Source organism: Oncorhynchus masou, chromosome 1 (genome assembly GCF_036934945.1).
Source record: "Oncorhynchus masou masou isolate Uvic2021 chromosome 1, UVic_Omas_1.1, whole genome shotgun sequence".
Lineage (NCBI taxonomy): Eukaryota > Metazoa > Chordata > Actinopteri > Salmoniformes > Salmonidae > Oncorhynchus > Oncorhynchus masou.
Window position 1 is genome coordinate 65,987,834 of NC_088212.1, and position 27,240 is coordinate 66,015,073.

The window sequence follows — 27,240 nt, forward strand, 5'->3', positions numbered from 1 at the left end:
ATGCAGTAACATCACCAGATCTCCTTAGGCAGCTGTGCATCTCCTTATGACTGATGAGGGTAATTTCTCCCAAACAGCAGAATGATCACTTTGGTTTGGTCCCCCAACTCCCTCCTCCTTCTCTATATCCGAGTAGAAAGAAGACAGAGACGTTTGCTGCTATGTCTCCAGCAGTGGGTAGAATGGGTTCAGATGATGAATAGCTCTCCAGTCCCATGCATTTGAGCTACGCACACATTGGCTATAATAAAGTGGTTGGTGAGAAAAGAAACAATGGATTTTTCATTGGTGAAGAAATGGAGCTTCTCAATCCTAGAAACTTGGACTAGAACACAACATTTAATACTGATTTAAACAATACCATCATGTGTGAAAACAACAAACCTCCTTATTTTCTTAGATTTTCCTTTGGGGATCCAAAATAATACCCACGCCAATGCGAATTACCTTCATGGACTAGTCCCAGATATTGCGTGGTTCTTATTCCCGGTGTGTGCCCACAGAGGAGTGATTGGAGAACAGTTAGGAGTTCTGTGCCTCTCTCCTAGCCTCATAGGTTCAGCCTCAGTGGGCTGTCTTTACCAATTTTCCCATCTGTCAGTCACAGGCCAAAACAAATCCACCTGTCTTCCAGGAGGCTGGGCTCAGAGACGCTGCAGCTGTCTGGGCCGGGACAGGAGAGTGTGAGCGCCCTCCTCTGGTGATGGAGGGTCCATTAGTCTGCTTATTAGCCCACCTGTCACCACTACGACACCATCTCACCTGGAGGTGCCTCCAGCACACTAATGTGCAGACCTATCCATGCCCCATCACAACAATACTTTGGTGATAGAAGTAATGGCTCTATGCTTCTGTGATCCACATGTCCTATATCATCATGAGGTTGTTTCCAACCTGGTAACAACATAACAACTCATCCATGAGAGACATGCACCTCAGTGGACTCATGATTGCTTGAACAATGAAGCCATTAACACCACATTATGTAAATGGTAATGGACAAAAACATCTAATAGGATAAAGGCTAAGTACAGTGCAATATAATGCCGCTGACTTTAACTAGCCCTTTGAATTATGTTTTCAATTATAACCTTGCTAATGTAATTCATTGTTTCACAGCTGAAAATGCATTTTTAAAGCTTCACTGAGTCATGTACATTGAACACATGCACTGAAACGTCCTCTAAAGAGATTGACAAAGTTGCCCGGGATCTGCGCTCGCTCCGGCTCTTAAAAGGGATATAACCCCCCCCCCCCCCCCATTGTGGAGGGAAAGTGTTCATCTGAGATATGAAATGCCTGTGCCTTTAAGAGGGCTGTCCCCCCTTTTCCTCATGCTCCCCCTCAACCACACAGAGTAGACACTCCTCCTGCGAGCATTTGTGAAGCAGCTCCTGTCCCTTACGTCTCTTTGTGGGGAAACAGAGGGCACACTTTCTAGAGCATAACTGGAGACAGAGACACAGAGTTCCAGGCAGGACGCCCAGGGTTCCAGCCTACAGCCACCCCTGGCACAGCCCTGAGGGTGACAGCTCCCACAGAGCACCTTGGCCAAGAGGTCCACGAAAGGAGAAGCGACGCTAATCAACTAGACCGTCCCAGAAAGTGAGATGAGAGTTGATGATATGAATGATGTGAATCCAACTGATCAATGTGGGATCTGAACCCTAAGTGAGAGGTATATTGAGTGTGTTGTATAAAGTAGCAGTTCTCTTGAAAAGTTAGACTGAAGCATCGAAGTATCCAGGTTACAAGGATAAAAGCTCATCGAGAGAAAACAAGAGAAAGGACACTTCAGCTGAGAATGTATGCATTTTCAAGGTTCTTTTTTACGTCTTGAATTGCCCCATTTGTATTCTTAATTCATCACCCAGCGTTTATCTTATTTTTTCAGCTGTCTGTAAAGCAGCATGAAAAGACTCCATTGAAAGCACTTTCTGCAAGCTGGATAATATTCCTTTCTAAAGCCTTGAAACTTTCGCAAACGTCTACAGAAAAAAGAAACCTATAACGAGAATAAGAAAACAATGCTGTGCTGGATCCCATATGAGTACGAGTCGCTGACTGGACTTTTATGATTGGAGAAGATACAGGAGTGAAGAGATGTATTCCGACTGTGGAGTTGGAGTGGCCAACATTCAAAGACAGTATCAGGTCAGGGACTCTGTCAGACCATGCACCGGACCTGGCGGGAATACACAGGTCCCAATGGAAACTGGTGTGACCCCAGCTAGGTGCCCAGTATATCAGGTTCAGCCTTACAGTGGGCAGCCCTCCTGCACTGTCAACAGTGTTTCCAACACACAGCCCACTCCGTTGCCTACACATCTAACTCCACCTCCCGCCGCACTCAAACCGGGCCAGGATGGGTTCAAGAAGGTGTGTCGCACAGAGGAGGCCAGCCCGTGCCCCTTCCCAGGATTGGCCTCAGGAGTGTTGGAAATGCGTGTCAAGGAGGGCAGTAAGATCCGTAACCTCATGGGTTTTGCCATGGCTCGCATGCAGGGGGATGTCAGTGGTGTTGGGGTTAGTGGAGGCGGTGGCCTGAGGCAGGTTGTTTTCTCTGGGTCAGGTCGTGCCGTCACCAAGACCATCACATGCGCTGAGATCATGAAGAGAAAAGTGGGGTCTCTGCACCAGCTGACCAAGCTGCGCTACAAGGGTGTGAGGGAGGTGTGGGAGAGCAAAGAAGGGGGGGCATCGGAGATGACTGTTCACAGGACCGTCCCCTCCATCAGCATCCTTTTGTCCAAAGACCCCCTGGACCCGCAGGAGCCCGGCTACCAGCCCCCTGAGACCCTCAGTGCTCTCTGGGAGGACAGAGACGGTGTGGATGCCCTACAGACAGCCAGCAAGAGACCTCTTGGTCTGTCCCCATACAGTAGTTTCCCTGACTCTAAGAGAGTGTGTCTGGGTTTGGACGAGGGGACTCTGGTTCTGTCCACCCCCCTGGCTAACTGACTGATTGAACTGGTATCAAACAGTCGAGTGGGAAGGATCAGAGGAGTTCATTCTGCACTGCCCTCCACTCAAGCACAGTGCTGAAACAATCAGAACATTCACTCAGACAGAACAGTGCTTTCTGAGGAGAACTGAGCACCCTGCCCACCCCATCCTCCAGAGGTCAGTCAAAATAGGACCTGAAAGCTTGTCTTTATAGATACAACATTTCTTGAACCCATTTCTCAGCACAATCAATCGTTCGCCTTTGTGCCCAGATATACTTAATGTCATCATACTATATGTCACACTGTAAAAGCTTAGACATGACAGCACACTTTACATCACATTTTAAATCATCAACACAACACAACACAGAGCGACCAATCACCCAAGATCCCAGATTTCTGCTTTCAGTAGACTGACAATACCTTTTGAACATTGTCGTTCGGTTTTCCTAATTATATCCTACAACTGCAAATCTGTTCAAATGCACAAGGTAGGTCCACAATGTTGTAATGAATACACAGAATATCTACACTCCCCTACGTATATATTTGGACAGGGAAGCTAGCATGTTTCATTTGGCTCTACACGCCATCATTTTGGATTTGAGATCAAATGTTTCATATGATGCAACAATAGACTATGTCAACTTTTAATTTGAGGGTATTTTCATACATATCCGTTTTACCATTTAGAAATTAATGCACTTTATGCATCTAATCCCCCCATTTGAAGGTGTCATAAGTGTTTTAACAAAGGCACTTACAATAGTCTACATTTTATACACTATAACACAATAAGTGAATTTGTCCAAATACTTATGGCACCTTCAAACGGGGGGACAATATACATAAAGCGCATTCATTTCTAAACTATCCATAATATGACAAATGTATCATGTTTTCAAATATCCAAACATTCAAATAAACTATATGCAGGAAAAGCCTTTTTGTTTTGTATTTCTATCCCTCAGACGTGCCTATAGTGCTGTACAAAGTCCAGATTGAAAAGGAAATCACAGCATGCTGATGTGTTGATAAGAGTAACGGGAGTGAAATTTGTCTAAGAGACAGCTGATTTAATGACATGGCCCCTGATAAGACGCAGCTCCAGAACCAAGCAGCCTGACAGATGCTGGGGGCTGAAATGCAGGGACAGATTATCATTAAGATTACAACACTACATTGCGGCACACTAGAGAAAAGGATCAAAACTAGGCTTGATATAACTAAACACAGTCAGTGTCCCACCAGAATATGAAACCATAGCAGCAGACTCAACTCCATACCATTACTACAGTGCTAGTGTTCACGTAGAGGATATCGTATGCAGTGTTTGGGAGTAGTGAACTACATGTAATTCAACAAGTAATTTAATTACATTTGTTAGTGGAACTCAATTCAAATCTTGGTAGTGTTTTCAGTAGTTAATTAACTTTTAGAGGTGTAGCTAACGAACTACACACAAAGAAAATATTGGTGAAGTAGGCAAGAATTTCCTCGCTTTTACGGCATCAGACCTGCCTAATTCTCACTTGTAACAGTTTTCGTGTTGAATAGGCTAAATTACACATGATGTTAAATACGATCTTTGAGTATTTGCAAAACATTTTGGAACCGTATCAACAGTGGGCTAATGAAACAAATACCAAAATATAATTTTTGAGAGGTATTTTTCTTTAACATCTTCTTCCAGTGTGAAGTAATTGGTAGCTTGGTAAACTATATTTTCAGAGTAACCTCCCCTTCCCTATATCTTATGGGATACTGTACATCTGACCCGAAAAGGAGTCAAGTAGTCCTAGCTCCATCTGTTATGGACAACTCATTCAAATACAGATAAGTGTAAGAAGGTTATCCTTTATCAAAAATGATTAGATACTGTCCCAAACCAAGATTACACTTCCCAAGAGGTATTAGTTCTATATCAGCCATGCCTGCTGAGTATGATAACCTTTTACAAATGGAATGAAGTGTCCTTTCTCTTCATCATAATGAAAATCTGCAAGGACAACACAACACAAGCCTTATACAATCCATTTATCAAACTGCCTTTAGAGCGCTGGAAATAGTTTTGAACAATTACAAGTGTGAGCCCATGCACTACTAATATTTTGGCTGAGATGACATCTTTCAAAATAATTAAAAAAAAATAATGAAATGCCAAACAGTGCTTTTGTAGCAAAGGTCTGCATGTGTTTCACTGTCTAGAGCGGACACAGCCATTAACCTCCTTCTCAAACCCATTAAATTAATCTGAGCAAAGCAGAGAACCCAAGGTTGAATAAAGAAATGCTGCGACTGCAATAAAGCCCATATGGAACAAAATGTGTGTCCTCAAGACTGGAGAAGGTTATCACTTCAGGTCGCTGTTATCATACAGTTAACAGCTTCCAGTGAGAAGCCTGAAGGACGGCCGGTCAGTGATGCAGGTCACATAGATAGAGGCTCTATAAGTAAATCTCCGATCGACCTGCTCAATCCGTTATCAGGCATGACGAATTCTGGGCCAAGTGTAAAATGCAGAGAGGGTAATTAGGGAGAACTGGATAGTGTATGCCTGAGTGAGAGGACAGATAAAACACTGTGACAAAGCATTACCCTACAGCCAAATCACATGTGGCTGGTGAGAAATAGCATATCAGACGAGACAACAAGGCACGATATGAGCCTGTGGCGTACAAGGATACACAAGCTGGAAGTCTATTTCCCCAATGACATTGGTTTTCTATGAAGTACCACAGCTTTTTATATGGAACACGTCAAGTGGTATCCTCCTAAAACATATAGCCCTACAACTACACTAAACCAAAATATAAACGCAACATGTAAAGTGTCCCATGTTTCATGAGCTGAAATAAAAGATCCCAGAAATGTTCCATAAGCACAAAAAGCTTATTTCTCTCAAACTTTGTTCACAAAATGTGTTTACATCTCTGTTAGTGAGCATTTATCCTTTGTCAAGATAATCAATCCACCTGACAGGTGTGGCATATCAAGAAGCTGATTAAACAGCATGATCATTACACAGGTATACCTTGTGCTGGGGGACAATAAAATACCACTTTAAAATGTGCCGTTTTGTCACACAACACAATGCCACAGATGTCTCAAGTTGAGTGAGTGTGCAATTGGAATGCTGACCGTTTCAGCATGATAATGCATGGCCCCCATGACGCAAGGATCTGTACACAATTCCTGAAAGCTGAAAATGTCCCAGTTCTTCCATGGTCTGCATACTCACCAGACATGTCACCCGTTGAGCTCGTTTGGGATTCTCTGGATCGACAGCGTCATCCAGTTCCCGCCTATATGCAGCAACTTCGCACAGCCATTGAAGAGGAGTGGGACAACATTCCACAGGACACAATCAACAGCCTAATCAACTCTATGTGAAGGAGATGTGTCGTGCTACATGAGGGAAATTGTGGTCACACCAGATACTGACTGGTTTTCTGATCCAAGCTCCGACCTTTTTTTTTAATGGTATCTGTGACCAGCAGATCTCATGTGAAATCCATAGATTAGGGCCTAATATATTTATTTAAATTGACTGATTTCCTTATATGAACTGTAACTCAGTAAAATCTTTGAAATTGTTGCATGTTGTGTTCATATTTTTGTCCAGTGTACTACAACTACTACTAATAATAAATATTTTTTAATATTGATGAATCATAATCCTTTTTTGTTTGCCAAAACCTTCCAATGATGTGGATGTGGATTGAGGCAGCCCCCCGCACCGCTCTGATTCAGAGTAGTTGAGTTAAATGCGGAAGACACATTTCAGTTGAACTGACCAGGTATCCCCCTGTCCTCTTCCACTGCATAGAGAATGAGAATTCATTTTGAACTTGTGATAAAAGTGTGCACTCTGCCCCCCCGCAAGAGATGAGAGCGAGGTCTCTCGGATGGCGTGGGAGTTTGCTATCTCCCTGCCTCCAGATGGTTCCATCTTTTCTTATCTAGAAGAATGGGTGCTGCCTCCATTCCCTTATCTGGGAATCCTTTCAATTGAATATTTACGGGGCCTATGTTGCTTTCTGCCTGTGTTAGCCCCACTGAACACACTATTCCTCTTGCTTGGGAAGACAGGCCAAAGGGTTTTCTCTCCCCCCCCCCTTCACTCTCCATCTCCCTAGTCAGGGAATGGGACAGTGATTGATTATGTGATTATGCCAGAAAAAAACGTAAGGTTTAGCTGGGCGCAGCACGGAGGTATTAATGAATGACCATACAGGGAATATGTTCATCAATAGAGAAAACTATGGATTATGACAGGGGGGAATACCTCCTCCATCTTGTGTCAAGAATAGAATAGATGGAGTTAATCACTTTTTCCCCCACACTCTTATTTCCTTCTTCACTTTGTACACCACGGATTAAGAGGCACACTCAAACAGTCATTGAAAATGTCTTATTGCAATATAACTGGCAGGCTGGGGGCAATCAGCATGAACAAACCAGGTCACAGCTCCTCCCTGGTAAGTGTCTCAAAATGTATTTTCAAAAAACAAATTCCTCCATGTTGGATTCATCAGTGCAGCTGAGGATGTAATTGCAGTGCTGAAGTCAAAGCTGTAAGTGCAGATAATAAATACTGAATAAAGGGCTGCCAGAATTCAAAGTACATTTTTTTGAGAATAGCAGAGACCATTGTGCCCCTGATTTATATGCTCTAAAATTGTAGCGGGCCAGAATGCAAAATGATGGGACTTTAGTTGGTTTGACATTTTATATAGAACAAATTGATCTATACCCCCAAATTCCATTTCTGATGTGCAAGCTGATGATTGAATGAGAAAAGTGGGTTAAATTTGACAATTAAGATTTTTTTGTTTGTTGCCTAAATGGTGGCTTTAATAATTTTTTAAAGAAGTATGGTCATCTTCTGATGCTCTCTCAAAACTCTCAGATAATCTCCATTGAAATAGCTTTTTAGTCCAGGAGTAAATTAGTCTTGTGTCCAGGAAACCGTCCCTCATTGTGTTACATTGGTAAGGTAAAATTGTGAAAGCTGTCAATTTGGTGACTTGAACTGACTGTTGCTGCCCTCTGGTGGAAGTGAAATATTATAGACGCCTACATTTGGAGAGGACATCAGTAAATAATAATATAGCTCTATATGTTTCATTTTCAGGCCGTTTAAGGGACTAGATGATGGAAAACTTTTGTTTTGGCACAAAAATTTGTAAAATTGTTCAGTACATTGTTTGATTGATGATCCTCAAGTTATCGCACTTAGTCTAATGTATAGGGCCCTAGCCCAATATTGGACTTTAACGTTTCTCCTTACACCATACCGGGCACTCGCGTGCGTCCGCAAACTGATTGTGTCCCCCCACACCAAACACAATCACGACACGCAGCTTGAAAAATAAAAACTCTAAACTAATTATATTAATTTGTGGACAGGTCGAAAAGCATTTAACATTTATGGCAATTTAGCTAGCTGGTTTGCTGTTGCTAGCTAATTTGTCCTGGGATATAAATGTTGAGTTGTTATTTTACCTGAAATGCACAAGGTCCTCTACTATGACAATCAATCCACACATAAAACGGCCAACCGAATCATTTCTAGTCATCTCTCCTTCTTCCAAGCTTTTTCTTCTTTGGACTTTATATGGCTATTGGCAACTAACTTTCATAAGGTGTATTACCACCACCGACCTCCGTTCATCTTTCAGGCACCCACGTGGGTATAACCAATGAGGAGATGGAACTTGGGCAAATGCTTCTCAAAGCCAATGAGGAGATGAGAGGCAGGACTTGCAGTGCGTTCTGCGCCACAAATAGAAGTTGCTTCTATGTTAGCACCTGGCAATGTAGACGTTTGTTGGCGTGCGTGAGCAGTATGGTGCAATGATTGAATAATATGTATGTGTAGATTTATTTTGCAAAGCTCACGCATGGGACGTGAGCAGTGTGTTCAGCATGTTAGTCCAATGACCTTACATTTTGTATGATATGTTACAAATTGCAATTTGTACAATATGTTACGATTTTGCAGTGCGTATGATATGTTACGAATTTCAATTTGTTGTGGCTAATGTTAGCTAGGCTAGGAGTTAGGGTTAGAGTTAAGGTTAGCTAACATAATAAGTAGATGCAAAGTAAACTCAACAAAAAAAGAAACGTCTCTCACTGTCAACTGCGTTTATTTTCAACATGTGTAAATATTTGTATGAACATAACAAGATTCAACAACTGAGACATAAACTGAACAAGTTCCACAGCCATATGACTAACAGAAATTGAATAATGTGTCCCTGAACAAAGAGGGGGGGGGGGGTAAAACTCAAAAGTAACAGTCAGTATCTGGCGTGGCCACCAGCTGCATTAAGTACTGCAGTGCATCTCCTCCTCAAGGACTGCACCAGATTTGCCAGTTCTTGCTGTGAGAACTGTTCCACTCTTCCACCAAGGCACCTGCAAGTTCCCAGATATTTCTGGGGGAAATGGCCCTAGCCCTCACCCTCCAATCCAACAGGTCCCAGACGTGCTCAATGGGATTGAGATCCGGGCTCGTCACTGGCCATGGCAGAACACTGACATCCCTGTCTTGCAGGAAATCACGCACAGAACGAGCAGTATGGTTGGTGGCATTGTCATGCTGGAGGGTCATGTCAGGATGAGCCTGCTGGAAGGGTACCACATGAGGGAGGATGTCTTCTCTGTAACGCACAGCGTTCAGATTGCCTGCAATGACAACAAGCTAAGTCCGATGATGCTGTGACACACCGCCCCAGACCATGACAGACCCTCCAAATCGATCCCGCTCCAGAGTACAGGCCTCTGTGTTAACGTTCATTCCTTCGACGATAAACACGAATCCGACCATCACCCCCGGTGAGACAAAACTGTGACTAGTCAGTGAAGAGCACTTTTTGCCAGTCCTGTCTGGTACAGCGATGGTGGGTTTGTGGCGACATAGGCGACATTGTTTCCGATGATGTCTGGTGATGACCTGCCTTACAACAGGCCTACAAGCCCTCAGTCCAGCCTCTCTCAGCCTATTGCAGACAGTATTAGCATTGATGGATGGATTGTGCGTTCCTGGTGTAACTCGGGCAGTTGTTGTTGCCATCCTGTACCTGTCCCGCAGGTGTGATGTTCGGATGTACCGATCCTGTGCAGGTGTTGTTACACGTGGTCTGCCACTGCGAGGTCGATCAGCTGTCCGTCCTGTCTCCCTGTAGCACTGTCTTAGGCTGTCTCTGTCACTGTCTCACAGTATGGAGATTGCAATTTATTGCCCTGGCCACATCTGCAGTCCTCCTGCCTCCTTGCAGCATGCCTAAGGCAAATTCAACAGATGAGCAGGGACACTTGACATCTTTCTTTTGATGTTTTTCAGAGTCAGTAGAAAGGCCTCTTTAGTGTCCTAAGTTTTCATAACTGTGACCTTAATTGCCTACTGTCTGTAAGCTGTTAGTGTCTTAACGACCGGTGCATGTTCATTAATTGTTTATGGTTTGTTGAACAAGCATGGGAAACAGTGTTGAAACCCTTTACAATCTGTGAAGTTATTTGGATTTTTACGAATTATATTTGAAAGACAAGGTCCTGAAAAAGGGATGTTTCTTTTTTTGCTGAGTTTAGCTAACAGGTAGTAAGCAGCTGCAAAGTTGCTAATCAGTTCAAACGCTAAAATTGTCGATGATGAGATTAACACACAACCCTTAGATTCCTAGATGTTCATGTTATACACCCACCCTCCATTAGTTTTTGGCCTAAGTAACCTTCTGTCTCATGTAAACATACCAGACATAACATATACTTATTTGAGTGTCCCAGATTGGCGTTTACTATTTTACGTCTAGTCAATGTGACCAGGCTGTCCGGTTACACACAGGTGTTCAAAGAGGGATAGCTAATTAGCACAGGTCGTCCAATCTCTCTTCCATCTGTACACAAGCGCTGTAACATGGACATATGGCCGTCTGGGAACCCTAACCCTATAAAAAGGTGTGTATCAATTGAAGCTTTGTTTTTCTAAAATGATTTCTCACTGATAGGAAAGATCGTTTAATATGCTTCAAACCATACTGCAAGCAATGCCCTGTTTTAATTGTTTTATTTAATTAGGCAAGCCAGTTAAGAACATTCTTATTTACAAAATGACGGCCTACTCCGTGCAAACCCTAAGGACGCTGGGCCAATTGTGCGCCGCCATGTGGGACTCCCAATCACGGCCGATTGTGATACAGCCTTGAATCGATCCAGGGTCTGTAGTGACACCTAACACTGAGATGCAGTGCAGTGCCTTAGACCTTCGAATGCCCCAGTTATCAGTGGGTAATGGAGCCTCGCAGTTTATTTACTGCGTTAGGCAGGTTAACACTGCTATGGGAGTGTCTATTTACAGCTATTATGTTGCAACGACCCTGGGTTGAATGTATTACCCGAATGTGTATGTTCATTGTATGCATTTATTGATAACAGCCTACCTCGCGCGGTTGTCTCCTAGCACGTAGGCCCTGCGGTTTTGCGCAGACGCAATTGCTCCCCTTGTTTTAAGGAACCTCTGAATCGGTTCCTTAGCATACGACACCGTTAGCCACTAATTCTCACCGGTCGGCAAGATGTTCAGACCTGTTGTTCGACTTTCAACCTCTGGGGTACGGAGTTTAACGCGGACACGACCATGCTACTCGGGTAGGATTGACTGCAAAGCCTATTAATTGTATATTTATTCATAAAACGGTTTGCCTTTCGTGTTAGCTTGCTTGCCAGTTGTCCATAGCAAGTAGCCATCAAGCTAGCTAACGTTAGTCGTAAATGGTATGTAACGTTACGATAGTCTAAACAAAACTCGACATGATATATATATATATTAATTCGAAGCATTGCGTTAATTATGAAGTCACAAATGTATTCTGATCATACACCGCTGATAGACTAGATGGCATTAGCTATATAGCTAGCTAGCTAAAGCTAAGTCAATGGGACTAACGTTTGCGTCAGGGTGACTGATTTTCATTTGATCTAAAGTAACATTTCTTGGTGCCCATAAAGTGTAGAGTTTTCACGGTCTTAAATTGATGCCATATCCAGTGTGAATGTATAGAACCATCAGACAGCTAGTTAACTTTAGCATGTGTCCTTGTGATGACCCATGATTCGTTTTTTTGAGGGAGTCACAGCAGTGTTGCCAACTCCTCAGTAAGGAAAGTAGCTATTGGCTGTCCTAAAAGTCGCTAAATGACATCGTCACCTAATTTGCATAATTGGCCATGTGCATGTAATTGTGATGGACGCTGTCGGAGAGAAGAATAACGTCGCGGGAGAGACAATAAAGTGAGTAATTAACAATCAAATAACGGTTTAGAACTACAAATTTAACTTTCATCTGTCTATCTTTTTTAAATTATGTCACAATTCCAACCCTCCTCCTTTATCCGGGCTTGGGACTGGCAAAAGTGACCCAAAAGAGACACTGGCGGAGTTACTTAGTTTTTTAAATTATTTTTATTTATTTGGTTTGGGTTTTAACCTTATGGTCCATCTAGTCCACTTGGTCCACTACAAGTCACAGTAAAACATGAACATGTTTAACCATAACATGTTTTACATTTTTATACAATCTAAATGGACCAAAAAGAGACATTAGAAAAAACTGTCAATGGCAATGTGAGAATTATGTTAATGAATCTGGCCCTAATTATTATTATTTTTTTTTTTTCCCAGACCCCCCTCACTCACACAGGCTGTGCTGGCTCACAGAAAGAGTGGGTCATCGTCATTTTTGTCAAGGCTCTCTGGCAGGTTCAGCAACTGAGGGAGCTGACTTAAATGAGTAAGCAGCTGATGTGCCAAAAAGCTGCAAAACATTATCAGGCAGCTGGTGCTCATAGCAAGCCTCACCAGACGGCTTCAGTCCATATCAAATGTACAGGATGGAGTTAAGGGTCTGCAAGGACATCAGATTTCTAAGTTTGCTTTTTACCACTCATCTGGCTGAATACTCTCTCGACTTCAGCATTCGAGTGTGGCAAGGACAACACAGACACAGCAGCCATGGAAGGTTCTTGAAACGGGTTGATATCAGCAGCATCCCTGAACTTCCAAAACTCACTCCAGAAGCCCAGTGTGTGTTTTTGTCTCGTTCCACTTACTAAGATGGCTGGCACACCATTGCTGGACAATCTTGTCTATCCCGGCAGTGGAGTAGCCAAGGAGCTTGGCTATTTTTTTTCTATTTCTCCAGGGCTCTTATTGCGCTTTAGCGTTTCCTCCACATTGAAATCTGACATGTACTGCAATGCTTCGATGTTGTCTGGCAATCTCACCCTCAACTCATTAGTGAGGGAAATGGTAAAGGCTACACACTGCTTTCGGACATTGTTTTCATCCTCAGGCGCAAGGTGGAGCTCCACTGCCTTTGACTTAAATGTAACCAAGGTACGGTTTGGGACTGATGTATCCATCTATTGGCCCTTTGCTTACATCAACATTTGCCAGTGGATTCAGCACCCCGCTGCTCACAGACTTGATCAGGCTAACCAAGCTTAAGAGGATCTACTGGCTCTCCCTCCAAAAGCCTTGATGGCCAACTGTACCTCACCCAGCACTGACTTCAAAAAAGTCAGATACAATATGTTTTGAGGATCACTGTACATGGAGTATAAAACCTCAGCCATGTAGCAGTGTTCACTGGACTTGGTGACTGCGAAATGCAGCCTAAGCTCCTCCCACTGGTCCAAAATGCATGAAACCGCAGATTCAATGGAGAGCTAACGTGTGGCACACACCTTGGTTATCTGTAAAGGTTTCTCCCCACAGTTGTTGGTCTCATATATGACCGTGTAGGCCTCCCTGCGCTTTGGAGACACTAAAAACCAGTTACAAGTCACTCGTACCAAGTACTCCACACTACGGGAGATGGTGTCATTGGAAGCATGACTTACAGCAAGCTGCAGAGTGGCGCGCACACACAGCGAATAAGAACCAGATATGAGGCTATACTCTTCCTTCAGCACTTTATGGACCCCATTGTTAATCCCTGTCATAAGAGGCATTCAGTCCCTATCCCCAGGAGTTTCTCTTAAGACAACACTTCTCGAGGAAAGCCACAATAGCACGGGCTATAGATTTGGCATGTCCAACTCAACGAGCCCCAGAAATGTCAGTACAATTGTCTGCTTGGACTCACTAAAGTACCTTATCACAACTCCCAGGTACTTAGAAACACTTGCATCCATGGACTCATCGGAGGCTGAAACGCTGGCCACCCACATCTGCGACCAACCTTTTCAGAAAGTATGGTGCTAGAACACCATTAATCATTTCTGTGCACTTTGTCCTGTGCATTTTGAAGTGGGTAGCAGCAGAGGAGTCTGAGAAAGCAGCTCTACATGCTTCTCCAATGTGATCACATGCCAGCATGGTAGGTACAGTGTTCAGCGATAGCTAATGCCATTGTGGCCTCAGCATTTTATGCAGAGAAGTTTTTTTTTAACCATAAATGGCAGCTTGTTTTGGGTGGAACTGTTATAAGGCTCTACCTTTTGAGTATGTTTTTGAGTTGTCGTTTTTTTTTTTTTTTTTTACATCACTACGTTTAGTGTAGAAATCAGCCTTACAATACAGGCAGTATGCCTGTGTATCATCTCCAATAAATGGCTTCACCCAGCCTTTGAATTCAGGGTTTGATTCCCACTCCTTTCTGTATTTTTGTGTATAGTTTAGACTGAGACATGAGCTCGCCAGCTAGATGTTTAGCTTATGTCACAGAGGCACGCACACAGTGGACAAGGTGAGTAAGTGACTGAGGCTGTGTGAGTCAAATGCAGTGATTTCTTTTTGTGCAGTGATTTTATTTTAGACAAAACATTTTACAATTACATCCCGCCCTGAATGTAAGCCAGGCCGGGATCAGCCAGCGGCGACTTCCCGCATGCGTGATTCATTTGCAGTCTGGACGCGGAGGGGTCAACATCTCCTGCTCTGACTGCAGCTGGGAGGGACTACTGCGTGATGACTGGGCCGTCTGAGTGCTTTGGGACGGGGGTGGGGCCCACTGCAGCACCCGCTGCTCATTGAGAAGAGTAAGAACAATACGTGCTTTCACATTGGTCTCCAATAACACCAGGGAAAAGTCGTTAAATTTGTCTCTAGTCAAAAAAATGGTTTTTAAATGTGGCTAGAGGGGTCTGAATACTCGCTAAATATAGCAGCAAAGTCGTTAAGTTGGCAACAATGGTGCACAACAATGCGCAGAAACTCTAGACCTTGCGGTCAAACCAGTGTATGGTCATGTCCTACACCATCTACTGCTCTTGATCTGGGATAGTGCAGAGAGCTGCCCGGTGACACGAACCTACCAGACGAGCAAAATTACTTCTATGCTCGCTTCGAGGCAATAACACTGAAACATGTATGAGAGCATCAGCTGTTCCGGATGACTGTGATCATGCTCCTTTTTAATTTAAATTTAGGCAAGTCAGTCAAGAACAAATTCTTATTTTCAATGGCGGCCTAGGAACAGTTAACTGCCTCGTTCTGCCCCCGAACAGATTTTTATTGTTTTTACCTTGTCAGCTCGGGAATTCGATCATGCAACCTTTTGGTTACTAGTCCAACGCTCTCATCACTAGGCTACCTGCCATCCTCCGCAGCCGACGTAAGATCTTTTTAAAACAGGTCAACATTCACAAGGAGGGCCAGACTGATAACCAGGACGTGAATTCTGAGCATGCGCTGACCAACTGGCAAGTGCCTTCACTGACATTTTCAGCCTCTCCCTGTCTGAGTCTGTAATACCAACATGTTTCAAGCAGACCACCATAGTCCCTGTGCCAAAGAACACAAAGGTAACCTGCCTAAATGTCTACCGACCCGTAGCACTCACGTCTGTAGCCATGAAGTGCTTTGAAAGGCTGGTCATGGCTCACATCACCATTATCCCAGAAACCCTAGACCCACTCCAATTTGCATACTGCCCTAACAGATCCACAGATGATGCAATCTCTATTGCACTCCACACTACCCTTTCCCACCTGGACAAAAGGAACACCTATGTGAGAATGCTATGCATTGACTACAGCTCAGCGTTCAACACCATAGTGCCCTCAAAGCTCATCAATAAGGTAAGAACCCTGGGACTAAACACCTCCTTCTGAAACTGGATCCTGGACTTCGTGACGGGCCTCACCCAGGTGGTAAGGTTAGGAAACAGCACATCCGCCACGCTGATCCTCAACACGGAGGCTCCTCAGGGACGCGTGCTCAGTTCCCTGCTGTACTCCCTGCTGTACTCCCTGTTCACTCATGACTTCACGACCAGGCACGACTCCAACACCAAGTTTGCAGATGACCCAACAGTGACAACGATGAGACAGCCTGTAGGGAAGAGGTCAGAAACCTGGCCGTGTGGTGCCAGGACAACAACCTCTCCCTCATCCTGATCAAGACAAAGGAGATGATTGTGGACTACAGGAAAAAGAGTACCGAGCGTGCCCCCATTCTCATCGACATGGCTGTAGTGGAGCAGGTTGAGAGCTTCAAGTTCTTTGGTATCCACATCACCAACAAACTAACATGTTCCAAGCACACCAAGTCAGTCACGAAGAGGGCACGACAAAACCTATTCCCCCTCGGGAGACTGAAAAGATTTGGCATGGGTCCTCAGATCCTCAAAACGTTCTACAGCTACACCAACAAACATCCTGGCTGGTTGCATCACTGTCTGGTATGGCTTGACCTCTGACTGCAAGGCACTAGCGGCTAGTGCGTACGGTCCAGTACATCACTGGGGCCAAGCTTCCTGCCATCCAGGACCTCTATCCCAGGCGGTGTCAGAGGATGGCCCTAAAAACGGTCAGACTCCAGCCACCCTAGTCATAGACTGTTCTCTGCTACCGCATGGCAAGCAGTACCACCCGAGCACCAAGTCTAGGTCCAAGAGGCTTCTAAACAGCTTCTAGCCCCAAGCCATAAGCCTCCTGAACATTTAATCAAATGGCTACCCTGATTACTTGTATCCCGCTGCCTTTTATACTGCTGCTACTCTCATCTATGCATAGTCACTTTAACTCTACATGTACATATTACCTCGACTAACCGGTGCCCCCGCACATTGACTCTGTACTGGTACCCCCTGTATATAGCCTCACTTCTTATTTTACTGCTACTCTTTTCATTGTTTATTTTAAAGTTAATTAATTTAAAACTGCATTGTTGGTTAGGGCTTGTAAGTAAGCATTTCACTGTAAGGTGAACACCTGTTGTGTTCTGCGCATGTGACAAATACAATTTCATTTGATATTGCAATTATGCATGTGCTGTTTACAGGTCAGTTTCCCTTGAATAGATCTTAGTGGAGCACACAGGCAAAGTCCTTAAAACAACATCCTGGGATGCAAAATTGCATTTGAAATCAGCTGGTAGTGAGATGTCTGACAGCAGGTATAGGTTATGGCTCACCTGCTTTTTCATGAGAATTGAAGTGTGTGTATGTATGCATATTTTTTTTTCAGTCAAGCATCTACAAATAGGCCTCGACCTCTGACCTAATGTTTGTTTTCTTTGTTGCAGCTCCTTTGGCCTCCCGATGCTACTCCCATGCCAAGGTGGAGACAGATGAGGAGTTCGATGCCCGTTGGGTCACTTATTTCAGCAAGCCAGACATCGATGCCTGGGAGCTGAAGAAAGGTGATCTTCTAAAGAATATTGAAAATAAGTCTGCACTTTTGCCGAAGGTCTACAGTAATCTTTCTTTCAGTTTGAGTTGGAGACTAATGGATAGACTTTCTAAAAATAACATTTAAACTATCAAATTTGAGAATGTATAACAGTGTATGCTTGAATCCTATTCCACATCCCATAGGCATGAACACACTAATTGGCTATGACCTGGTACCTGAACCCAAAATCCTCGACTCAGCTCTTCGTGCTTGCCGAAGGTTGAATGACTTGGCCAGTGCTATCCGCATCCTCGAGGCAGTCAAGGTGAGCTACACAGCTTCCCCTACCAACTCCTAGTGAAGTCATCTCAATAAAATAAACGTGTATATATTCTGGAATTGTATAAGTGCAGTCAGTGTTCAGACCCCTTGACATTTTCCACATTGTTACAATAATTTAATCCATTTTAGATTAAGGCTATTCCCCCCCCTCAATCTACACACAATAATGAAAGCTAAAACGGGTATTAAAAATAAACATACCTTATATACATAATTATTCAGACCCTTTGCTATGAGACTTGAAATTGAGCTTAGGGTGCATCCTGTTTCCATTGAGCATCCTTGATGTTTCTTCAACTTGGGAGTCCACCTGTGGTAAATTCTATTGATTGAACATGATTTGGAAAGGCACACACACCGGTGTGTGTGTGTGTGTGTGTGCACGCACGTACGTACGTACATATACGTATGTGTATAGATATACGTATGTGTATACATATACGTATGTGTATACATATAGGTACGTGTGTATACGTACGTGTGTGTATATATATATGTATGTCCTAGCCATGAGGCCGAATTAATTGTCCGTAGAGCTCCGGGACAGGATTGTGTTGAGGCACAGATCTGGGGAAGGGTACCAAAAAATGTCTGCAGCATTGAAGGTCCCCAAGAACGGTGACCTCAATCAATATTAAATAGAAGTTTGGAACCACCAAGACTCTTCCTAGAGCTCGTCGCCCGGCCAAACTGCAATCATGGGAGAAGGGCCTTGGTCAGGGAGGTGTTCAAGAACCCGATGGTAGAGTGGCCTTTATGGTAGAGTGGCCTTTATGGTAGAGTGGCCTTTATGGTAGAGTGGCCTTTATGGTAGAGTGGCCTTTATGGTAGAGTGGCCTTTATGGTAGAGTGGCCTTTATGGTAGAGTGGCCAGATGGAAACCGCCACTCAGTAAAAAGGCATATGACAGCCCGCTATGAGTTTGCCAAAAGGCACCTAAAAGCACACTCAGACCATGAGAAACAAGGTTTTCTGGTCTGATGAAACCAAGATTGAACTCTTTTGCCTGAATGCCAAGCGTCACGTCTGGAGGAAACCTGACACCATCATTACAGTGACGCATGGTGGTGGCAGCACCATGTTGTGGGGATGTTTTTCAGTGGTAGGGACTGAGAGACTTGTCAGTATCAAGGGAAAGATGAACTGAGCAAAGTACAAAACCTTGAACTCCAGAGCACTCAGGACCGTACGCACACAGCCAAGAGAATGCAGGGGTGGCTTCGGGACAAGTCTCTGAATCTCCTTTTGTGGCTCAGCCAGAGCCCGGACTTGAACCCGATCGAACATCTCTGGAGAGACCTGAAAATAGCTGTGCAGCAACGCTCCCCATCCATCCTGACATGGCATGAGAGGATCTGCAGAGAAGAATGAGAGAAACTCCCCAAATACAGGTGTGCCAAGCTTGTAGCCTCATATCCAAGAAGACTCTGCTGTAATCGCTGCTAAAGGTGCTTAAAAAATTACTGAGTAAAGGGTCTGAATACATATGTTAATTATTTTTATATTGAGAGATTGATAAATCAAATTTGTAAACCTGTTTTTACTTTGTCATTATGGGGTGTTGTGTGTAGATTGAGGGGGAGGAAACAACTTACATTACAGCCTTATTCTAAAATGGATGAAACTGGAAAAAGGCCAAGGGGTCTGAATACTTTCTAACTGCACTGTATTAGGATCCCCATTAGCTGTCGTGAAAGCAGTAGCTACACTTCACGGGGTCCACACATTAAACATGACATAATACAGAGCATTATTAGACAAGAACCGCTCAAGGACAGAACTACACTGGATATACTCACTGCTTTTATATCATATGTCTAAATGGAAAATAATTTACATTTTTGCATTGTAATTTCAGAAAATGTCCATAATATACTGAACAAAAATATAAATGCAACATGTAAAGCGTTGGACCCATGTTTCATGAGCTGAAATAAAATCCCAGAAATGTAGTTTCTGTCTGTAATAAATCTCTTGTGGGGGAAACGCATTCTGATTGGGTGGACCTGGCTCCCAAATGGGTAGCCTATTGCAATTCACCTAGCTTCCACATGGGTGAGACATTCTACATGTTTATCATTTTCGGGTGTTTTTGTTCCAAGTGGTTAAATTTGAAAATTGTACAGATTACTGAGCTTAAATGACTTCCATTCACAGACAAATTCACTAATAAAGTACATTTAACATTCCAGTAGCTTTGTAAAACACTGCTTATTTCAGGGGAACTGTACTATTGACTTTTAGGGTTTTGGCTATTTCTTATATTTGGTGGAAGCAGACTTATCCTCACATGCTCACCTAGCTGTACAAAAAGAACAGTCAAACTCCTTAATTAGTAGGTGTACTAATTAGAGGTTGACCGATTTATGATTTTTCAACGACGATACCGATTTATTGGAGGACCAAAAAAAGCCAATGCCGATTTTAATTTATTTGTAATAATGACAATTACAACAATACTGAATGAACACTTATTTTAACTTTAATATAATACATCAATAAAATCAATTTAGCCTCAAATAATGAAACATGTTGGTTTAAATAATGCAAAAACAAAGTGTTGGAGAAGTAAAAGTGCAATATGTGCCATGTAAAAAAGCTAAAGTTTAATAAGTTCCTTACTCAGAACATGAGATCATATGGAAATTGGTGGTTCCTTTTAACATGAGACTTCAATATTCCAAGCTAAGAGGTTTTAGGTTGTAGTTAATATAGTATTTCTAGGACTATTTCTCTCTATACCATTTCATATTCCTATGACTATTGGATGTTCTTATAGGCACTTTAGTATTGCCAGTGTAACAGTATAGCTTCCGTCCTTCTCCTCGCCCCGACCTGGGCTCGAACCAGGAACACATCGACAACGGCCACACTCGACACAGCGTTACCCATTGTTCCAGAAAAGCCGCGGCCCTTGCAGAGCAAGGAGATTAACTACTCCACGTCTCAGAGCGAGTGACGTTTTGAAACTCTATTAGCGCACTCCCAGCTAACTAGCGAGCGACTTCACATTGGTTACACCAGCCATTATGCTTATAGGCTTGAAGTCATAAACAGCGCTGTGCTTGTGAAGAGCTGCTGGCAAAACACACGAAAGTCCTGTTTGAATGAATGATTATGAGCCTGCCTCCCATCGCTCAGACTGCTCTATCAAATCAGACTTAATTATAACATGATAACACACAAATACGAGCCTTAGGTCATTAATATGGCCGACTCCGGAAACTATCATCTCAAACAAAACGTTTATTCTTTCAGTGAAATACGATACCGTTCCGTATTTTATCTAACGGGTGCCATCCCTAAGTCTAAATATTCTTGTTACATTGCACAACCTTCAATGTTATGTCATAATTATGTAAAAATCGGGCAAATTAGTTCAATGAGCCAGGCAGCCCAAACTGTTGCATATACCCAGACTCTGCATGCAATGAACACAAGAGAAATTACAATTTCACCTGGTTAATATTGCCTGCTAACCTGGATTGATTTTAGCTAAATATGCAGGTTTAAAAATATATACTTCTATGTATTGATTTTAAGAAAGGCATTGGTGTTTATGGTTAGGTACAGGCGTCCAACGATTATGCTTTTTTCGCAAATGTGCTTTTTAAATTGATTACATGCAACGCAGGACACGCTAGATAAACTAGTAATATCAACCATGTGATTATATATTTTTTATAAGAAGTTTAATGCTAGCTGGCAACTTACCTTGGCTTCTACTGCATTTGTGTAACAGGCAGGCTCCTCGTGGAGTGCAATGTCTTTTACCCTTATTGGAATGTATAAGCCAACTTCCAAGTGTTTGTTGATCAGTTTAACATGCTTAGGGAATGTGATTTTGGGAAAGAGTTCATCTTAATGGGAGATTTTAACATTAATTATGAAGACAAGTCTTGTAGGAAAACCCTCAAACGGATCACTAATACCTTTTGACCTTACACGGCTAGTTAAAGGGCCAACCAGGGTGACCTGTTGCGCTAAAACACTAATTGATTTGGTGTTCAGTATTAAATATGGTTACTGGGCTATCTGATCATAATCTGACACTTATAGCCAGAAAGCTGTCTAAGAGCAGGTTTAACCTCTACTGTTAGAAAGCCGGATCAACTAAGAATACCTAAGAGTGAAATACACTATTTTGAAAATGCAATTTAAGGGAATTAACTGGAATGATCTCTTGTCCTATACAGACGTGGAAGCTGATAATCAGGTTTTTCTATCCACAATCCAGACTACAATAAATGGTTTCCTAAAGAAAATCAAACCCAAACCTGGCCAAAAGAGCACTCTTCCTTGGCTAAATGGAGAAATCGATGAAAGAACAAGATTATGCTTTAAAAATAGCCCTAAGATCCAAATTGGAGCATGACAGGTGTAGGTTTACCATGTTGAGAAATAAGGTGATGAAAGAAATCAGACAGGCCAAGGCAAACTTTTTTTAATTAACATAATTGGTGAAGCAAAGGGAAATTCCAAAGTGTAGCAGAACAACTGATTGCCCACCTCAACAACAGCCCCTTCACATTTACACTCCATGCAGTTTCGCTTCAGAGCGAAACACTCCACAGAAACGACCAACTGCTTTCTTTTGGAAAAAGTTCAAGATGGACAAAGGGGGTGTTGTTGGGGCTGTGTTTCTGGACCGAAGGAAGGCTTTTGATACTGTTAACCATGAGTCTCATCACAAAATTGTCCAAGTTCAACTTTTCCCCGACGCCTTGATGGATGTAATCATACCTTAAAGGCAGAACTCCGAGTGAACAATGAGCTGTCGCCCACTCTTAGCTATGATGTGGGCGTGCCCCAAGGGTCAATACTGGGGTCCCTCCTGTTCAGCCTGTACATTAATGATCTGCCTTCTGTCTGTACTGGGTCTGAAGTTCAAATGTATGCAGATGATAGTGATGTTTGCTCTTTGCATGCACATAACAAGCTTCACAAGAACTCACTACTGTAATGGTCCAGGTTACAAAGTGGCTCAGTGACTCTAGTTTGCATCTCAATGTGCAAAAAAACTTTTGCATGTTCTTCAGAGGCAACAGATGCTACTGAGCCAGATGTCCATGTCAGGGGAGAAGCTCCAGGTGGTATCTGATTTTAAGTACCTTGGCATCATACTTGATTCCAACCTCTTAAAGCATGTGGAGAAAAAAAAACAATTCAACCTAGCTAATTTCTGTATTATATGAAATTGTTTGACTACAGAGGTAGCAAAACTGTACTTCAAATCTATGATACTCCCCCACTTAACATACTGCTTGACTAGTTGGGCCCAAGCTTGCTGTATAACATTAAAACCTATTCAGTCTGTCTACAAACAGGCTTTCAAAGTGCTTGATAGGAAGCCCAATAGCCATCATCACTGTTACATCCTCAGAAAACATGAGCTCCTGAGTTGGGTAAATCTTGTGCAATACACTGCATGTCTTGTATTCAAGATCCTAAATCGCCTGGCGTCTCCTCCACTCATTATTTTTGTTAAACAGAAAACCCAAACATATGGCAGCAGATCCACAAGGTCTGCCATGAGATGTGACTGTATAGTTCCCTTAAGGATAAGCACCTTTAGTAAATCCACTTCCTCTGTGCGAGCTTCCCATGTCTGGAATACACTGCCATCAGACACAACTGCACCACCTATCACACTTTCACAAAATGTATGAATACATGGCTAAAGATCAACCAGATTTGTGATCGTAATCCCTAGCTGTGTATTGCCGCTTTCCATGTTGTCTGTCTGTAGCTTGTGAGGTGTGGAAACACTTTGTTGCTTTTATGAATTTTGTCTTGCTTCTTTTTGTTCTATGTTGCTCTGTCTGTATGCTACGTCTTGCTTGTCCTATGTTGCTCTGCGTGTGCACACTGCTCAATGATTGTCTATATTGTAATTGTTTTTAATAACCTGCCCAGGGACTGCGGTTGAAAATTAGCCGGCTGGCAAAAACCGGCACTTTTACTGAAACGTTGATTAATGTGCACTGTCCGTGTAAAAATAAACTCAATCAAATGTATTTATATAGCCCTTCGTACATCAGCTGATATCTCAAAGTGCTGTACAGAAACCCAGCCTGAAACCCCAAACAGCAAGCAATGCAGGTGTTGAAGCACATTGGCTAGGAAAAACTCCCTAGAAAGGCCAAAACCTAGAGGAACCAGGCTATGAGGGGTGGTCAGTCCTCTTCTGGCTGTGCCGGGTGGAGATTATAACAGAACATGGCCTAGATGTTCATAAATGACCAGCATGGTCAAATAATAGGTCTGGCACAGGTCAGGATTCCATAGCCGCAGTGAGAGGCAGGTGGTTTGAGCGTTGGACTAGTTAACTGTAAAGTTGCAAGATTGGATCCCCCAAGCTGACAAGGTGAAAATCTGTCTTTCTGCCCCTGAACAAGGCAGTTAGCCTAGGAACAGTGGGTTGTCATTAAATAATGTGTTAACTGACTTGCCTAGTTAAATAAATGTATTTAAAAAAATTATATGAAAAAATGGTAATCGGCGCCGCAAAAATACAGATTTCCGATTGTTATGAAATCTTCGACCTTTAGTACTAATTCCTCACTTTCAACATTTTATTTGACTGGCAGGAAGGTTCACAGCATAATCTATTTTTATGCTATACTGAATAAAAAAAATGCAACGATTAATGAGTTGAAATTAATTGGGCCCTAATCTATAGATTCACATGACTGGGCAGGGGCACATCATGGGTGGGCCTGGGAGGGCATAGGTCCAGCTAATCAGTTTTTCCCCACAAAGGGGCTTTATTACAGACAGAAATACTCCTGTTTCATCAGCAGATCGGGTGGCTGGTCTCAGACAATCCTGCAGGTGAAGAAGCCGGATGTGGAGGTCCTGGGCTAGCGTGGTTACACGTGGTTGTGAGACCGGTTGGATGTACTGCTAAATTCTCTAAAATGTAGTTGGAGGCAGCTTATGGTAGAGAAACGAACATTAAATTCTCTGGCAACAGCTCTGGTTGACATTCCTGTTTTCAGTATGCCAATTGCACGCTCCCTCAACTTGACATCTGTGGCATTGTGTTGTGACAAAACTGCACATTTGAGTGGCCTTGTGTCCCCAGCACAAGTGTAATGATGTAATGGTGTAATGATCATGCTGTTTAATCAGCTTCTTTATATGCCAAACCTGTCAGGTGGATGGATTATCTTGGCAAAGCAGCAATGCTGGGGTGGCAGGTAGCCTAGTGGTTTGTGTTGGACTAGTAACTGAAAGGTTGCAAGATTGAATCTCCGAGCTGACAAGGTAAAAATCTGTCGTTCTGCCCCTGAACAAGGCAGTTAACCCACTGTTCCTAGGCTGTCATTGAAAATAAGAATTTGTTCTTAACTGACTTGCCTAGTTAAATAAAGGTAAAATGTGCATATGGAACATTTCTGGCATCTTATTTCAGCTCATGGGGACCAACACTTTACATGTTGCGTTTTATATTTTTGTTCTGTATGTCACTTTCTTGTGAAAAGGTGTTTAACATGTAAAATAAGTTTGATTTCATTTTGAATTTATTCACATAATATACTAGTAATTTAGGAAACTTCTGTAGTCTTCAACCTGTATGCCTTTTTTGTAATATTCCCTATGGTGAACTTGATCATCCTCTCTTTGTAACAGGACAAATCTGGTCCCCACAAAGATATCTACCCGTACCTGATTCAAGAACTGCAGCCCACTCTGATTGAGCTGGGTATCTCCACACCTGAGGATCTGGGCATGGACATATTATAGACATCCTCTGGGTGAGTGCTTACACATTGAAAAACAAATGCTCTGGGCCCTCAAAAGCATCTTAAGGCTAAGTTCATCGTTACAACCTTTGTAGGGGCATCATTAAATCTCTAAGTTGTCCCAACACTTTTATTGAAGTTGCACATTTTATTTACCAACTGCCTCAAACCACTTGTAGAACAGCGACGTGCACCGTTAAATGTGTTTTCCCCCCTACCGTGTGACGTTATACACAGATCTCCGCGAAACAGAATCAAAATGTTTCGGTCTTTGTGACCCCAGATAACTTAAAGTTGAATGCAAATACAAAGTTGCCAATGTCTCTAAATGTTAAACAAGCGAAGGATCAAGATCTTCACATGAAACCCGAGATGACTGCATCAAAAGACAAATAGTCTACCTACAGTATAGGCTACATTCGCCTATATTGAAATCATGTTCATTCAAGGTTTAATTAGTGCATTAGAATAAGCTGCTTCAATATTAGCAGCTGTAGGTGATAATATCTCTAGGAGCTGATACAGCAGTATTGTGGAATAATTATGTTAAGGTGCAATGTGCAGAAAATCGCTCTGCCATTTCCTGGTTGCTAAAATTCAAATAGTTATGTTTAGAGAATCATTGTACTGCTCTGAAATAACTTTTCCATAACCAAAAATAGTCCATCCATTTGAAGCTGGTGTACAAAACCAAAAGATGCTAAAGCTAAACTTAAGCCTGGGAAGCATAGATATAGCGCACATAACAGATCTACCGCTTCTTAGACTTGCTTTCAATGAGTGACAGATCTATAACCCATTTCTATGTGAACTTGGTTGGGTTGCCCAGAAAGTTACGTACTGCAGCTTTAAGGTAAGATTTTAATGGAGAAAGCTGGCCTGAGCGCAGTTCTGCCTTGCTTTTGATCCTATCAGTATATACACATGCCTCAACGACACACTTAAGAGAACGTTCTCTCTGCATGCTGTTTTGGGAAATGCATGTTACATCTTCAGGCCCTTTACAGTTCTTAATTTTAAATAATTAAATGTTTCCTTTTCATTTCCCCTCAGGTCATCTGGTGTCCAACAAGATGAACCACTTCTCTTCAAGTCTCTGCCTTGTCCTGGTGTCTGATGTTGATTTAATCCACACTCTCCTGTTGTGTACAAAATTATGGATTTAATAAAGAAATATCTATTGATTCTGCTTTCTCAATGGTAAGGTTGATTTACTGGCATGTAACCCATTCATTCAAAGGTCTTAATGTTCAATTTCCAAACAAACTTTTGTTCAATTAAATCCATTATAGGCTTTTTTCAGACCACTGACATACACAACGCACTGATAACCTTATGGTTTACATTAACATATGGCAGACCCAAACATTTAACTTATCTAGTAGTATGTACTTTGATGCACCTCAGAACACTGCTGGGGTGAAACTGATAAGATAGTACAAGAAAGTTGAGGACAACGGGATCAATTCCAACAATGGGTTTGGTCAGTGTTCACTTTGATTCGATGCAGAGGGGTCCTGTTATTCTGTCAGGTTTTGCACTAGCTCTCAAACCCTTCTCTCGGTAGGGTGTTCAGCG

General features: G+C 42.7%; 2 protein-coding genes and 1 long non-coding RNA gene across 3 annotated transcripts; all 3 read left to right on the forward strand.

The window, feature by feature from the left end:
• The first annotated feature begins 1,397 nt into the window (after positions 1-1,397).
• Positions 1,398-3,891, forward strand: LOC135548615 (uncharacterized). The gene has a single exon (XM_064978417.1). The coding sequence runs from the start codon at positions 2,104-2,106 to the stop codon at positions 2,959-2,961; it is 858 nt and encodes a 285-aa protein (XP_064834489.1). The 5' UTR covers positions 1,398-2,103; the 3' UTR covers positions 2,962-3,891.
• Positions 3,892-11,439: 7,548 nt separating this feature from the next.
• On the forward strand, positions 11,440-26,846 carry LOC135548641 (cytochrome c oxidase subunit 5A, mitochondrial-like). Its single transcript, XM_064978454.1, has 5 exons — positions 11,440-11,603; positions 17,484-17,600; positions 17,776-17,897; positions 25,550-25,674; positions 26,716-26,846. Exons 1-4 carry the CDS (start codon positions 11,531-11,533, stop codon positions 25,661-25,663), a joined length of 426 nt encoding a protein of 141 aa, XP_064834526.1. The 5' UTR covers positions 11,440-11,530; the 3' UTR covers positions 25,664-25,674; positions 26,716-26,846.
• LOC135548660 (uncharacterized) lies at positions 11,610-14,497 on the forward strand. The gene is made up of 2 exons (XR_010456866.1): positions 11,610-12,245; positions 12,636-14,497. It is a non-coding gene; the product is annotated as an uncharacterized LOC135548660 (long non-coding RNA).
• Positions 26,847-27,240: the final 394 nt, after the last annotated feature.

Bases quoted from the DNA above. Each gene is read 5' to 3' on its own strand.
- LOC135548615 (XM_064978417.1), top strand. From the start codon at position 2,104: ATGTATTCCGACTGTGGAGTTGGAGTGGCCAACATTCAAAGACAGTAT.
- LOC135548641 (XM_064978454.1), top strand. From the start codon at position 11,531: ATGTTCAGACCTGTTGTTCGACTTTCAACCTCTGGGGTACGGAGTTTA. The intron at 11,604-17,483 runs GTAGGATTGACT...TCTTTGTTGCAG, and splicing joins GACACGACCATGCTACTCGG to CTCCTTTGGCCTCCCGATGC. The intron at 17,601-17,775 runs GTGATCTTCTAA...CACATCCCATAG, and splicing joins TGCCTGGGAGCTGAAGAAAG to GCATGAACACACTAATTGGC.